The following is a 14,703-nucleotide window of genomic DNA, read 5'->3' as shown; positions in this document are numbered from 1 at the left end:
AACGACGATCGACTCGTTCCCCTTTGTTTTATGCTAAATGAGAATCTCTGACTTTCTATCTCTATCTTTCCTTTCTTGCCGCTGCTGCTCTGCTGCTGCTGCTCTCCGCACCAACCAAGGCGGTATATAGTTGTGAGCAGTGCTCTGCCGTGACGAGGAGAGTTTTTGGATCGATACGCAGAGAGAGAGAGAGAGCTGCTCGTGCGAGAGGTACTGCGCGCCCGCGTACGATATAATAATATAACCTCGTATAGTGGTACATTCGTGCGCGAGCTAATGTTCTCTCTCTGCGTAACGTAATAATAATAACAATAAGGGTAAAAAATACTTTGATTTCCGCAGGACGCGTGGAATGATATTATATTTATTTTTGCCACGCAGCGCCGCACACGAAAGGGGCGGTGTGCAGAGGGAAAGAGAGAGATAGTGAAATTCCGAAGGGTGTTTCAGAGACGAGGAAATCATTGCATTGGAAAACTTTATCTATTTCGATCTGTTTGCCACACGGATAAGGTTTAGACTTGAACTTTATTCACCGGTTGCGGCGGAGAGGGTTTAATGCGATCCGATCGTTCGTGAATTTTCCCTCTCTTTACGGCATCGACTCGGAGCGATAATGGCGCGCTGCAGAGAGAAACGTTTCTCTTTTTTTTTTTTTTTTTTTTTTTTTTCAAGCGTCATTTTAGCTCCCTCGAGCTGCTCGCTTATGTATATACAGTCGTTTCCGTCGAATTCTCCCTGGCGTGACCGGAATTCATCGCGCGGGGGGTCTGCGTCCAAGACCACGTCGAGCTCGTCGAGCGCGACGAGTTAAAATCTCTATATATTGAAAAGAGGAATTTAATAAAAAGGTTTATTACATTGGTTTATGCCGCGCGTTTGAATCATTTAACCCCTCTCCCGAAAAATAATAAAAAAAAAAAAAAAGAAAAAAAAACAAATTTTGATGGTAAAACTTTTAACGAGTTTGTAATTGCAAGACAAACATCCCATCTTATCCGTGTAGGCATTTTGTAACGGTTGAATTTTAAACTCCTCGTCGCCGTGTCGACGTTCCACGGCAGTATAATACCGCGAAAGTTTCGTGTCCCTTTAAAATACCCCCTTCCGTGCCGCGCGCGTAATTATCCTCATCTGTTCCGAATGATTTAATGCGCGCCACGCACAAACACATTGAAAAGTTTTTAGCTACTAGCTCGCTTGCGCGTCAACTTTAGAGCCCTCCCCAAGATGTTCGCCCTAATACATATAAAACTCGAGAATCCCGAAAAGAAAATTACTCGGTCGCGGACGAGGAAAAGAAAGGCTAACGCCACACGCCAACAAGAGCTGAGCTATGCTGCTGTAGCAGGGACAAAAACTTTTTTACACCACAGCAGCAGCAGCAGCAGCACAGAGGATATAGAAAGTTGAGAGATCTCGCGCCCTGCGTGCAGCGTGGCTGGACCGATGCGAGGGAGAGAGAAAAGATCAGCAAAGAGTCCTCAATCGATATAACAAGTTTAAAGCCTCTATAGAAAATCCTAAACTATGGACAAATGGCTTTGGGTGAATTTTTCGTCGCTTTACCAGTGGGTGTTTTTTTTTTATTTTTTTTTCAACGGTTTTTCACGTACCTCTCTCTCTAACTGTCTATTTGACGTAGCTAACAGTCGACACGCGCGCGTATTATATAGCTTAGTTTTATTGCGCATATACAACGCGCCACGTGCAGCAGCAACACTCGAGAGTCGAGCCATTCACGCTTCGTTGGTGGAATTGTTGACTCGTTGCGTCGTCGTCGTCGTGAAAATTCGCAAAACACCAGCACAGCACGCCGCTATATAGGAGTCGTCGATGATTTTGTTACACACTGCACACAGTGTCGGTCGAATAACGTCGGGTCCGATTCCCGTCGATATGATGGCTTTCACGAGCCAAAGAACACGGCGCTAGCTGGCTGATATTTCGTTATGTACCTTGAAAGTTGTCCAATGTCGTTACGAGGATGGCCAATATTTTCGTTACGATGGTACAGCGGCGTTGCTTCTAACCAAGCTAGCTCTGTGTATATGTGTGCGTTGACGAGAAAACTTTGCTATTGTAACGACTTAATTTTACAAAATAACTCGCCGGAATTTCTTCGGTATATAGGCAACGCTGCTCCGACCACCGCATCGCGCGGCCAAAGAGCTAAGTGAATTTCACTTTTGAAATATTATATTCTTGGGCTTAATTAAAAAAAAAAAGAAGGAAAACAGATTCGAGCACGCTAGTCGCGTATCGTATGCGATCGCGCTCGAGCCCTTTTATTAAATTGATAGTACTCTGCAGCAACTTCTTTTTTTTCTTTAATTAATACAATTTATCGATGTCAAGGGTAATACGCGCGCGCGAGTACCGACGAGCTGCACACACATATAAAAGCGCGTCGTTGTTGCTTTATTTGTTTGTCTTTTTTTTTTGATAATAATCAAAAACGACTTTACTCTGAAAACTCAATGAATGTAATTTCTCAACTCAAAAAAAGAAAGTAACTTTGGTAACATGTTCAACATCCGAAATACACTCTTGCTTCGGGCTGCAAATTATATTCAAATATTCCACAGTACTGGCCCCTGCCAATAATATGGTAATTATTAAGGTAACTGAATATTTCATAAGATGCGTATCCACGATAAAGAGTAAAAAATGGCAACACAACCCTCTCTCGTACGGAGAGTAGGTATGCGCGCTCTCTGTGCAATATATTCAACAGGTTCAAATTTCAAATTGCCCCCGAATCTTCCTGCAACATAATATTATATAATATAAAATCGATCCTCTCTCTCTCTCGCGATTAATATTTATTCGCGTTATATAGCGCGTACGAATAAAAAATTCAAGTCATCGCTTCTCTGTGTGTGCAGTTTGTGTATGTTGCATCCACACACGAACGTACGCTCTCTCTGAGCTTTTGTACACATACATACGTGCTGATAAAAATGTGTACGTGCTGCGGGTTGCAGAAGAAGACAGACAGCGCGAGAGAGAGAGAGAGAAAAAAAAAATTCGTCACACACTTCATACGTGCGGGGAAACAAAGCCCGCTATACATAATATATATATATCCCTCCGTAACGTTTCTAAAATTAGGCTCGCCGCACATACCCGTACCATCCTTCTTTTTTTCTTCTTTTTTTCTATTTTTTTATTATTTCAATACGCCCGTAGAGAAAGAGGGATATGCATACAAAGTGTCGGGGTACTGCGGAGAAATTGTTTATCCCACACACACACACACAGACAACTCGGCGCGCGGGAGAAAGAGAAAAACTTTTCTGCAGCTCGCAACTCCTCCGGTTTTGCACGCTACACGTATGCTTGGATGAAAAATAAAATATTTATGGCAAATATATGCTGCTTATTGCGCAACGACGTCGACGATGGAATACATTACGATAATAATAACAATAAATAATGCACCGTAGGATCGAATGAACCAACCTCATTCCCAGTCGAACCCATTTACCGTGGCGACTCAAACAAAGTCCACATTTAGGCACTCGGCCGATAAGAAGCTGCTGCACTCACGCACACACACTTTCGTCGACACTGTGACGATTCGTTCTCATCTCGGCACTCCTCACTCCGCTGTCCTTATCGCTCACTCTCATCGACGCTCGACGAGCAATCTTGCCTTCTCTTCCTTCGCCATCTTCTCTTCTTGCTCGTGGCTACTGTATTGCTTTTTTCAAAAAAGTGAGCCGATTTGAAAGACCAACGGTAAATAACCAGTCGGGCTGGACGCAGGAGCCAAGCAGGGGAATGAGGAAAACAGGTGAAAAAAGTCGCGACGACGTCGGATCAGAGATACCGGTGCAGCAATCGTATCTACATACGCGTATATTATTATATATTATATACGATGATGACGATACGAAGGTCTGACCCGAGCGGAGTCGCACTACTGACTGTGGCGTTTTGCCTTGCCTCTCGCCAGCGACAGGGAGCTGTGCTCGTCGGTGGCGGCGGCGGCTGCACCAGCAGCACCAGCGGCAGCCACATAGCAGTAGTAGTAGTAGTAGTAGTAGTAGTACGGCGCACGAGAGGGGCACGCGCCTTATATACCGAACGGCGTTATTATAACTGTATATAGGCACATAGGAATACGCCGGGGCTCGGGAGCTTTTCACGCTATATATACGATGCAACGGTGCACATTATATAGATATTATATACGCGCCGCACACGCACAAGAACTGAAAGCGTATCGTCTTTTCTTTCGGTTATATTATTATTTTATCGTTCGTGTGTATTGATATGACTCATTGTATTATGCCGATAAATACATACAAACACGGGTAACGGTTGATTAATTGCGTGTACACACGATGCGACGTATCGGCGTTCTTACATGCATATAATACAAATAGACGCGGCACACACAATGGAACAACGAAGCCCTCAGTTGTACAGGCACTGCATGATATGCGTCGAGCTATATATAGGTATATATGATAATGTACACACGCGCAAGTGTACCTACAGCTACAAGTGGTGCAGCTACACACGTCGTCTCTACGACACAGTTCGCTGAGCCCTGCACCAGCAGCAGCAGCAGCAGCAGGTGTATATGTGCAATGTGCATATATAACGCTTATAGTGCTCTACGCTCGCCATCTTGGATACTTGGCGGAAAAAAATTGCTATCTGAAATGTATGTACATGATCGAGCTTTAGTTTTAGTAATTCGATTATTTACATAAATTCAATTCCGTCGCCCAGAGGCTACTACACTATAAACTTCATTTCGTTTGTTTCATTTTCTTTTTTTTTTTATTTTGTTGCTCTTTTCATAAAATGTGCTGCACAGTGTGCGGCTATCTCGCTGCATTTTGCCTTTGTAGCTCACTTCACTATACATGTGTACTCGATATTAATTCACATATGTGCGCACGTAAATGGTATTATAACGATAATTTGATCGAACACATTTACGTGTCGAATTAATTTGACATTTCAACCCGTACCCGTGCTCCAATTATAACGACTGATGTATTGTATATGCGGATATTTATCCATGAGGTTAAAAAAGCGGGAATATATTAATGACGTATTACTGATATCAATCGAGGGAGGGGGGGCAAAATTGTCAGTGTGCCGCCCTTATGTATGTTTATTCATACGTATATGGAATAAATGCAAAGTACGGATGCGCCGTATACATCGTATACAATATGTATCGTATGTATATAACGGGAGAATTCGCTGTATCGAATGACTGCAGCCGCTGCCCGCGTGGAAAAGCTGGAAACGTTAAACCCAACGAGCAATTTCCATGAATATCGTGTTACAAACCAGCCAGTATATCAATAAAATTGGAAATATAATCATTTTTTATCAAGTCTAATACCCGGGAGAGGGTGACTGCGAAAAATAACCTCTCCCTCTCTCGCAAGCCCCTTAGCCTGCGCAAGACAGGACGAAATAAATAAAAATGCGCGAGGCTCTAAATCTAAATCTATGGATACCAATTTCGAGCCATTAAACTTGCTCCGGTACACCCCCAGCCTTTTCGTCTTGATGATAAAAAAAAAAACAGGGATACATACGCTGGCCACTGCGCGCGAGATGCGCGTGTTATGATACTTTGTAAACGGCGGCGCTACGTTATTATTTATTGCGCTGTATAGCCGACGACACGGAGCACCGGAGGGAGAAGAGGAGCAGCTTCAATTTTACGCCGCGGCTTTTGTTCTTTTGATGTACAAACGTGTGTCCTCGTCGTCGTTGTGCTCGCTCGCGCGAGTAATTTATACATACAGCGCCAGGCGTCAGTTGTGGTAGCGAAACATAAATTTTCCTCGGGAGTAGAGAGGTAAAAATAAAAAATGAGGATGATGTAAATTCCATATACGGATCGTCGTAATGACGATGATTACACGATATTACGGGCTACTTTCGTATTACGAAAAATTTATCGGGATCTGACACGTTTTGCTGCTACTGCTGCTGCGAAGGCAGCAGAGTAAATACGTACACGATCGTATAGGAGGTGATATTTTTCTATCGTTTACGAAATTTGAAACGACTCGTCTACACAAAAATACGATTGGTCATTTGCATTTGTGAAAAATCAACAAACGCGCGTGTGTTCGTGCTTCCACGGCGTAGGCGAGCGATACGACGCATTTAGCAGCTTCATCAACACCCCCGCGTAGTTCAAAGATGATCGCAGTCTCTCTCTTAATCGATTTGCTCTGCGCCTATAATACGAAAAAGTCCTTCGCCCTAATTAAAAGATTAAGAGCTCAGCGTGTGTGCGGCGCGCTATATCGACGCGAAACGCCGCCTGAGATGCAAAACACACACGCATACACGTGTGTGTACATATAGATTATAAACTAGAGCTCGTGGCACACTCGCAGTGTAATTTTCTTGTATATGCGACGTAGCGCATAGTCGAGAGAGAGAGTCGAGAGAGCCGAAGATGCCTAGATATATAGAGCTGGCGGTGCCGGGGCTCGTATCGTAATAACCAACGCATTAATCTACCCCTCGCTGCATATATACATACATATAGGTATATATGAGGTGCGCAGCGCACGAGCTAAAAGCGGTTAACCAACTTTGATTCATCGACGATGTCGCACAGCACACACGTTGGTTGCCGCCGTTGCCGCGCGCACATTGCGTGTGTCGTTGACACCAATTAATATACAATACTCTCCGCGCTGTGCTGCGAGCTCTATATAGGTGCAAAAAGAAAAAAAGAGAATAAATAAAAAATGGCGAGGGTGCAAAAAAAAAAACAGAACAGCCGACGCGTTAAAAAAAATCGATAATTTGCACGCGCAGCACACCTACACCTATACACGCGTACACACGTTGTTCGAAATAAACGAAGCTGAGAAAAAAAAATGAAGCTCTAGCGCGCGAAATAGATTTTCGATTCGAGGAAAAAAAGCGAGGCTATCTTTTTTTTTTCAAACCATTCGATGTGCTGCTCGTCTTCGTTTGGAAGCGATGAAGAACGAAAAAATTGCGCGATAACTAGGAAATATTTGTATTCAAAATTGTATTTACGTCCGAATATCCAGCGAAAATTTTTCCTCGCGTCATGCAGGAGGACAGGCGAGCGCACGTGCGAGAGAGGCAGAGTGGAGTACAGAGAGAGAGAGAGAGAGAGAGAAGTATGAAAAAAAAGGAACAATTTCACTTGTCTTTTCTCGCTCGTAAGTATTGCCTTCCGGTGAGGCGAACGACAGAAAAAAAAAGAAGTGGTAGCGACAAAATCTGGGTCGCAAACAATGAGCTTAACAATGTCAAACGGCTAGTTTAAGTCACTATTCATGTATGTACGAGCGGCACACGAGCTGTGCACGCGTAATATTTCGAGACTTCAATTCGGAATTTTTTTCTCCCCTTCTATCTATCTTTTTTGTTTTTTTTTGTTACGTTGCATAAATAGAAAAATTAATTCCTGCGCGAGAGGCACTGTGCATCAGAAGCAATCAGTGTGTACACGAGTTTTTCGCATAATATCGAAAGTATGAGAAATCGATAAACGCTCCTTTAGGAGTTGGCGAGAGAAAGAAAGAGAGAGAGGACAGAAATATTATTTTGCATTATAATGATGCCAGCGTACTGATGATGCTGACCGATTTGAGTCAAAATTTTTAATTGATAATATATGTATCTCACGATAGAATAGACAAGCTTTATCTATAATTCGACGCAAAACTCTAGCGGGTTTCCTAAAGCGACGCACAGCGTTGGAACCGTCAAACTCTCCTCCATACGTGCACCGCGTAAAATTTCAATTTTTCCCAAAGAACGTTTTTTCCTCGTTACCGGTGCACGCGTAGATTACCACTCGCAGCGCCACCAATTCACAGTTGCGTGCAGCTTATAATACGCTATATATAACGGTGTCTACACACATCCGACCATTGGAAATTTATCGACCCGCCGCGCTCAGCTGGCGCGCGGCTCTACCTTACCCACGGCGCAACAAGTAGGAAAAACGCAATCAGCTGCTGCTGCTGCTCGGCGTTTCGAGATCACACGCAATTTTCGAAAGTAAACATTCGTGCTTTTCTATTTTGCTTTTTCAACCCATCGATGCTGTCTAACGAACGATCGTCGTTACGTTATTCGAGCTTGTTCTTCTGAATTTGCAACACCCGCGCTCGATACGACCAATCTCTGTGTTTGCTGCAAACTACACGAGGAGGGTAAGAAATAGCTATATACAATACGTATACAAGAGTAAAATAGACAGAGACGGAGGAAGAGCCGCGGGGGCTCGCGCGCGAGCGAGCGAGCAGCCCGTCAATATTATAAGCTGCTTTTCGACGCTTATGTAATAAACCTTGGTGGGATTTCTGTCGATAAATTACTCGAACTCGGCTCGAGCCGAGCGCGCTCGAGCAGAGGCGGCCGTATAATTAAAAACTATTACTCGCTCGAGCTTATACTTATGTGCTTTCGGTAGATATATATATATCCTATCTATCTCTATCTCTCGGGCGGAAAAATCCTTGCCCTCTCCTCGTGCATCAACATGTGTATGTATACATGCGAATACAAGCACACAACAATGCAATCGAGCGATATAAACGGACAGGATGCTGCATTAGGCTTAATAATGAAGGAGAGAGAGAGAGAGATGATGTTATCGGATTGGGGAGCGCGCCTAAATATAACTCCAATTTCGGGTGTAAGATTAACCGAGCACGGCCCACCGATATATACTGAGGCATTTTGCCAAATATCGAGATTAGGTTGGCCTCTACACTTGCGTAAACTGTACACTTTCTTTTTCTTTCTTTCTTTCTTTCTTTTTTTTTTTTTGTTCGAGCGGGTCGAGCACATGCACGTACAGTATAGTACAGAGTACGCAAGGTCATTCACAGAATCTCCAGAGACCCCCGCAAACTCGGGGTACGCGAGACAACAGCAGCAGCAGCAGCCACCAGCACTCGGTCGTACTGCTGCTTCTGCGTTATGATTGCGTGCGCCGAGCCGCATACATACAAGATCAACTAACTCTCCTCCTCGCATATATTATGTAAACGTGTATACATTTTTGATGAACGCAGCGCGTATAAAATCTAAGCCCCTCGAAAATTATTTAAACTCGTGTATTTAATATGTTGCGTGCATATGCATGTATGACTATTAAAAGGCACATTTCTAGCCGACGACGACTACCACTATCCCCCTGCAGCTTACGCGTGTATAGCGTACGTATACGTACGTACGTATATATACACAAGCCAGTGTACGCTTTCAACTTTGAGCTTTTGAGCGAGTCTCTCGCGACGTGTGCATCCGTGTGTTTGCACGTATATATACAGTGTGTCTGTGTGTGTGTGTACGTTTGGGTGTCCTGTTTCAAATGGTTGACCTGACACAGTTTGTAGTGTATGTGCCGCGTTATTATTCAACAAATATTCATCGCTTACGTCAGAATAACAAACCTCCTCCTCCTCTCTTACTCTATACAGAGTCAGCACGTTGAATGCACGACGGTGGGGAATTTTATTTTTTTTTTTTCCTTTCTGCAGAAAATCTCCGAAAGTTAACGGTACGGTATGTATTTATACGCAACCAACACATACGCAGCAACGACAGCAGCGACAACAACAACAACAAACTCGTGTGCATATAAGCACGCGTTCGTATTATATATATGTGTGTGATGTGTAGTCAACGAATCGATACATCATTTTGTATGAAAATACGATGATTATAGAAAGGCAGAAAATATAATTGCAGTTGTGTTGCCGCGCGCTTGCTGCTCGTCGCCGACGCTGCTCCACAAAATCGAGAATATCGTTTCGCAGCATAATGATTTTGTTATATATATATTTCGTATACACAATGTGTGTGAAAAAAAATGTATGCTCCTCGCTAACGGAGGACTACTGATAAAAAGTTTAACGACGAGATAGAACTAAAAGTGGACAAGTTAAAAAAACAAATGTTGCAGTAAAAATGAAAAAGGTGTATAATTGTAATCATTATTTTCGATACTTAACTCTTTTTCTTCAGGATTCGGGCGAGAATGGTTTCTGCAATAATTAACGTTGACAATAATTAGACTTCAGCAATTCTGATGCCAGATTGTTTTCTTTTTTTTTTTAGGTTACATAAAGGGAGACGGAATTATATAGCAGCAGCTGCTTTTGCGTTGCTCTATAGTGTCGACAGAACAGCAAGCAAAGTAGATATAGATAGAAAGTCTGTGTACAGTCTATATAATAAAATAAAGTAAGAGAAGAAGATAGAGAGAGTGAAGAAGACGTTGGCTGTTTCTAATCTTTCAACTAATTCTCATCAAGCAGATTTGCAAGAGGGTCTTTGCGAGAGAACAAAGAGAAAAGATTACGCATGACATAGTAGTGTTATAAAAGTAGTGATGGTAGTAGTGGTGGTGGTGGTAGTGGTGGGTAGTGATAGTATAGTTAAGGTTTCTAAATAGTGCAGAGTGAAAAAGCTCGATTATCTTAAATTTTTTTTTCCTTTTACTTTCTTACCCCGAGTGTATACTCTAAGATCGAAACAAATAAGTTCTCTCCAATGAGATCGCGATAAGCACGGAAGAGAGAGAGAAACTGTACAGTAAAGAAAGTAGAGGAGCTCGTAAACAAAATCAGATTACCTATCATCGAGCTCCGGCGGTGGTGGTGTGTTCCGCGTTCTCGCTATATATATCTATCCATGCCAATAAAAGAAAACGAGCGAATCCTCTTAAAAAACATCCTTCGAAAATTAATTCCCTCTCTCTTGCTCTTTCGCTTCTTTTTCTTTTTTATACTTACGAACGAGCGCGTATATCCTTGATATTGCTTACCGATAGATAACGCGCGATATATACGCGCCAGAAAGAGAGAGAGAATATAACGATCGAGACGTTAAAAAGAGGAAAATCGATGGTACGGCGCGACTCTCACGCTGCCGCGATCGACCCGCTTTTTTTTCTTTTCTCGAGGCAGCGCCGTTATACACCCGTTTGCTTAGCTCTCGCTCTCTCGCCGTTAATTATTCAAACGTGACACAAACACGTATACACACACGCGACCATCGTTTTCGAGCGCGCGGAGAGCAATGGCCCAGACTTTAGCGCGACGCGAGGCATTGTATTATTATAATGAACCAGCTCTAGAGAGAGAGAAAAAAAATTCAACTCTTGAAGAAGTAGAAAAAAAAATACGGAAGAAAAGTGGCCTCCCCCCCTCGTTGTTCTCTTTTGATTTCGCATTCGCATTCTTTCTTTCTCTAGTCGTTACTCGTCGTGCCAGCAACACGGCTCTCAGCGCGCGTCATTGGGAACGGTATTAATGAGGCCTCGGGCATCTTTCTCTCTCTCCGTGTACAGCGTTGTATACATGTACGTTTCGTAATAGTTTTCGCATGTGTAAATGCAAGCTGCGAACGCCCGAGTGTAATTTTGCACAGAGAGAGAGAGAGAGAGAGAGAGAGAGAGAGAGAGAGAGACCCCATAAAGTAAAAATTGTTCGCCCACTTCGCCGCTCGAGGCCCTCGGTGAGAGAAAAGTCGATAGTGTACAAGCTGTGCATGATAAAATTCGCTCGTTAATTTCTGCGCACCCGAGCCGAATTTTGCTCTCTCTCTCTCTCCCCGAACTTCTTCGCAGAAACGGTACGCTTGCTTTTTCGTTACAGCGAATATTTCGCGCGACGCATATAAAATACGAGGAAGCAATAATACAGCGTGTGCCGGAGCTAGGAGTGAATTTTGCGAGCTTACATATTTCAAAAACAATGTGTTGAACTGCAATTACCGCGTCTCTCTCGTCTCGGAACAAAGCGTGTATTAGTGGGATTGGAATATTGCACACAGGCAGCGAGAAATGCAGAAATTGGAATGCTATAAAGTAATTGCCGCATTACGTAAGTACAATGGCGAGGCACCAGCAGCAGCAGCAGCGGCGGTGGCAGTATATAGCGTTAAAGAAAAGGAGAGAGGGGAACGTACAATGTATAGAAATCAACTTAGCTTCGCGATCGGGGCGCGCGCTTCGTTGTTCGCGTAATTTTACGCGGTAGTCGAGCGCGCGATTTTCGTGACACAGTATACTATATATCGATCGGCGCATTGTTCAAATAAGTACTTTCCAATAACGATAACGAGTATTATAACATTGTGTGTGTCTGTGTATCGACTCGAGTGCGTCGTGTCTGATATTAATCCACGTCGAGCTGTCTTTCCGGAATATAATAATGTAAAATTGGCCCGAATCCACGATTTTCTTTTTTTTTTTTTTTTGTTCTTGTAAAAATTCATTATTTTTTTTTCATCCCTTCGTTATTCATTTGTTTAATGTGCCGATAATTATCCGATGTATCGACGACGAAAAAAAAAGAAAAAAAAACGTAATACGGTGCTGCCACAGTATTTTCGATATACTATTCGATTTTTAGAATTCAATATTATACGCGTACAATGCGACGAATGGAAAATTTTTCTTCTCGCATCGAAGGGTCTATCGTAAAATTGAAATTGAAAAAAAAAGAAGGAAATATCGATACTACGTCTGACCATAGAGCGGGTTATTCCACTTGCGTTACACGTTGTTCGCGTGCCTCGTCACACGTTCGATATTACGCAATATTATATATATCTCTTTTTCTCTATCTCGTCGAACTTCGGCTCTCGAGCTTCTTTTTTTTTTCATCTTCTCCCTTTTATTCCTCTCTTTTATCTCTCCTCTGTACACTTTTTCTTCTAATTCGAAATTTAATCTCGTTCAAATTCGAATTACAAAGCATCCAATTCACGTTCTCTCTGAAACGTTAACCAGCGTAGAGAGCTATGTGTGCGTGCGCGCGCGCGGATATAACGTACTATAAAGGTCGGCGAAGAATAACCTCTCTTCGCTTTCGCACCCCTCCGGACTCGCCTATGATAATGTAATTTTCCCGCTCGCGCGCGCGTTTCTCTTCCCCGAGACATAATTCCAGTCGAAAGAATGTATTTTATTTCTCTCTGGTGTGCAGGCGCGTCGGGTCGAAGCATGAATGCACCACCGCCATCCTCCTTTCATTCTCGCTCTTTCGCTCGTGTGCCGCAGCAGCACTAGCATCCACGTGGACCATTAAAACACATTTTATCGCTGAGGTAGAGAGAATTTTTATACACGACGAGGAGGAAAAAAAATAGCGGTTACGCCGCCGCCTTGATTTCCATGTACAAGTGGATGTAATATACCGCTGCATTATAAGAAGTGAACAAAAAGAAGAAGTGATACTTTTTTTTTCATTGTTGGTTGCATATTGTATAGTAGTAAGCTAGTCGAGTGCGTATAGTTGAGTGCTGTAGAACAATTCATCTAGTCTAATTCATTATTTGTATATTATAATATGGTGCAGAGGGGGGTTGTATAGTGATCGCAGAAAATGGTGATCGGATAATTTTCATCGCATTAAATATCTATCGTGGGTGAAGAGTATATAAAGCTTGCGATTCTTTGGCTGCGATTTGGGAGGTGCCGCCTACGGTTATATAAATATCTATGTTGCCAATGAGGCATGCATTATTAGCTTATTTCATGATTATAATCTTTTAAGCTAGATAAGCGGCATGCTTGTTTCAGCCTGCGGATATATTTTATTATCATTATCATATTATTGTTGTTATTTTTTATGTTTTACTTCCAAGCAAATTGGATTGTCGTTTCAATTTCATAGAAAAACTTGATTAAGATAAGAGAGAAGAAATTCGTGTTTGAAATTTCTTACAAAAAATTTAAAATTCATGCATTTTAATGTATGCGTTTATCATTTTCGTTTAAAGACTTTTTATTCTAGCAAATCGACGTAATGACTTAGCAATTTTCAGGGAACACAAGAAAAGCGAACTTTTTCCTTTTTTCTTTAAGTTGATATTTCAGACATTATTGGAAAAGTTCGCTGATTTAATGTCAATCAATGCTTTCATTACGATGATTCGATTGTCATATGTTTTAATAAAAATCATTAAGATTTCAGTTTTTATTTTCAAAAAAAATTTTAACCATAAAAGGTAAAAGTTTTACCCATAATTAGAGAATTATTCGAAGTAATTATAAAGATGAAAAAATTCTTTCAGAGAAAAGGTAAAGAAGCAGGTGATAAAAAGGGGGTAAGTTGTGTTTAAAGCTAATTTTGTTGCAAAAAAGCACGAATCGCCTTGTAAAGTGATTATAATGCTCATAATATATAATAGTAGAATATAGCTGCTCGTAAAAATATATAAGAGAGTAGAAAATCGTGCATAATGCAATTGTGAGAGAATTCAGCTGCAGCTCTAAAAAAGGGGGGAGAAAGTTTTAATCACTTAGGAATGTACCTTTTCTCTTCGATAGCCGGTGTAACTGGTCTGAAACCCATAAAAAAGTCATCATGTATAATCAAAAAAACGAAGAGAGACCAAAGAGCGCGACAAGCGCCGCGCTCTTCTACTAATTTTTTTTTTTATTTTATTCTGCTGCAGTTGCGATATTATTATAGCTTTGTGATATTTTTCTCAGTGCTCTCTAGAAAATTTAATAGGAAGAAAAAACAGAAATAATAACATTATTTTTTATATTTATAAAAGCTTGAAATAAAAGAAGAGATATAAGAAAAAAGAAAAGGAAAGAATAAGGAGGGAGAGAAAACGTAATATAGACGACGCGCGCGAGTATTTCGGCGTCGTATACAGCTCGGTGTACTCTCTGGTAGTAGTACTCGA

General features: G+C 41.9%; 1 protein-coding gene across 9 annotated transcripts in view; it reads right to left on the bottom strand.

Annotated features, from left to right (window-relative positions):
• The window catches only part of LOC106653407 (synaptotagmin-7), a 165,407-nt gene that overhangs the window by 29,674 nt on the left and 121,030 nt on the right, over window positions 1-14,703 (bottom strand). For 2 of the 9 annotated variants that reach the window (XM_014372827.2, XM_023457990.1), the window contains exons 2-3: window positions 14,320-14,349; window positions 10,008-10,040 (exon numbers count right to left, since the gene is read on the bottom strand). The exons of 5 other annotated variants lie outside the window; for them this stretch is intronic. In XM_014372827.2, coding sequence (XP_014228313.1) covers window positions 10,008-10,040; window positions 14,320-14,349 — 63 coding nt within the window. Of the gene's footprint in view, window positions 1-3,465; window positions 14,350-14,703 lie in introns of all 9 variants that reach the window. 2 more of the 9 variants (XM_014372828.2, XM_014372829.2) reach the window with 2 other exon arrangements.

The sequence above is a fragment of the Trichogramma pretiosum genome, unplaced genomic scaffold, assembly GCF_000599845.2.
Source record: "Trichogramma pretiosum strain Unisexual culture from Peru unplaced genomic scaffold, Tpre_2.0 scaffold35, whole genome shotgun sequence".
NCBI lineage: Eukaryota > Metazoa > Arthropoda > Insecta > Hymenoptera > Trichogrammatidae > Trichogramma > Trichogramma pretiosum.
This window is presented reverse-complemented; position numbering and strand designations above follow the sequence as displayed.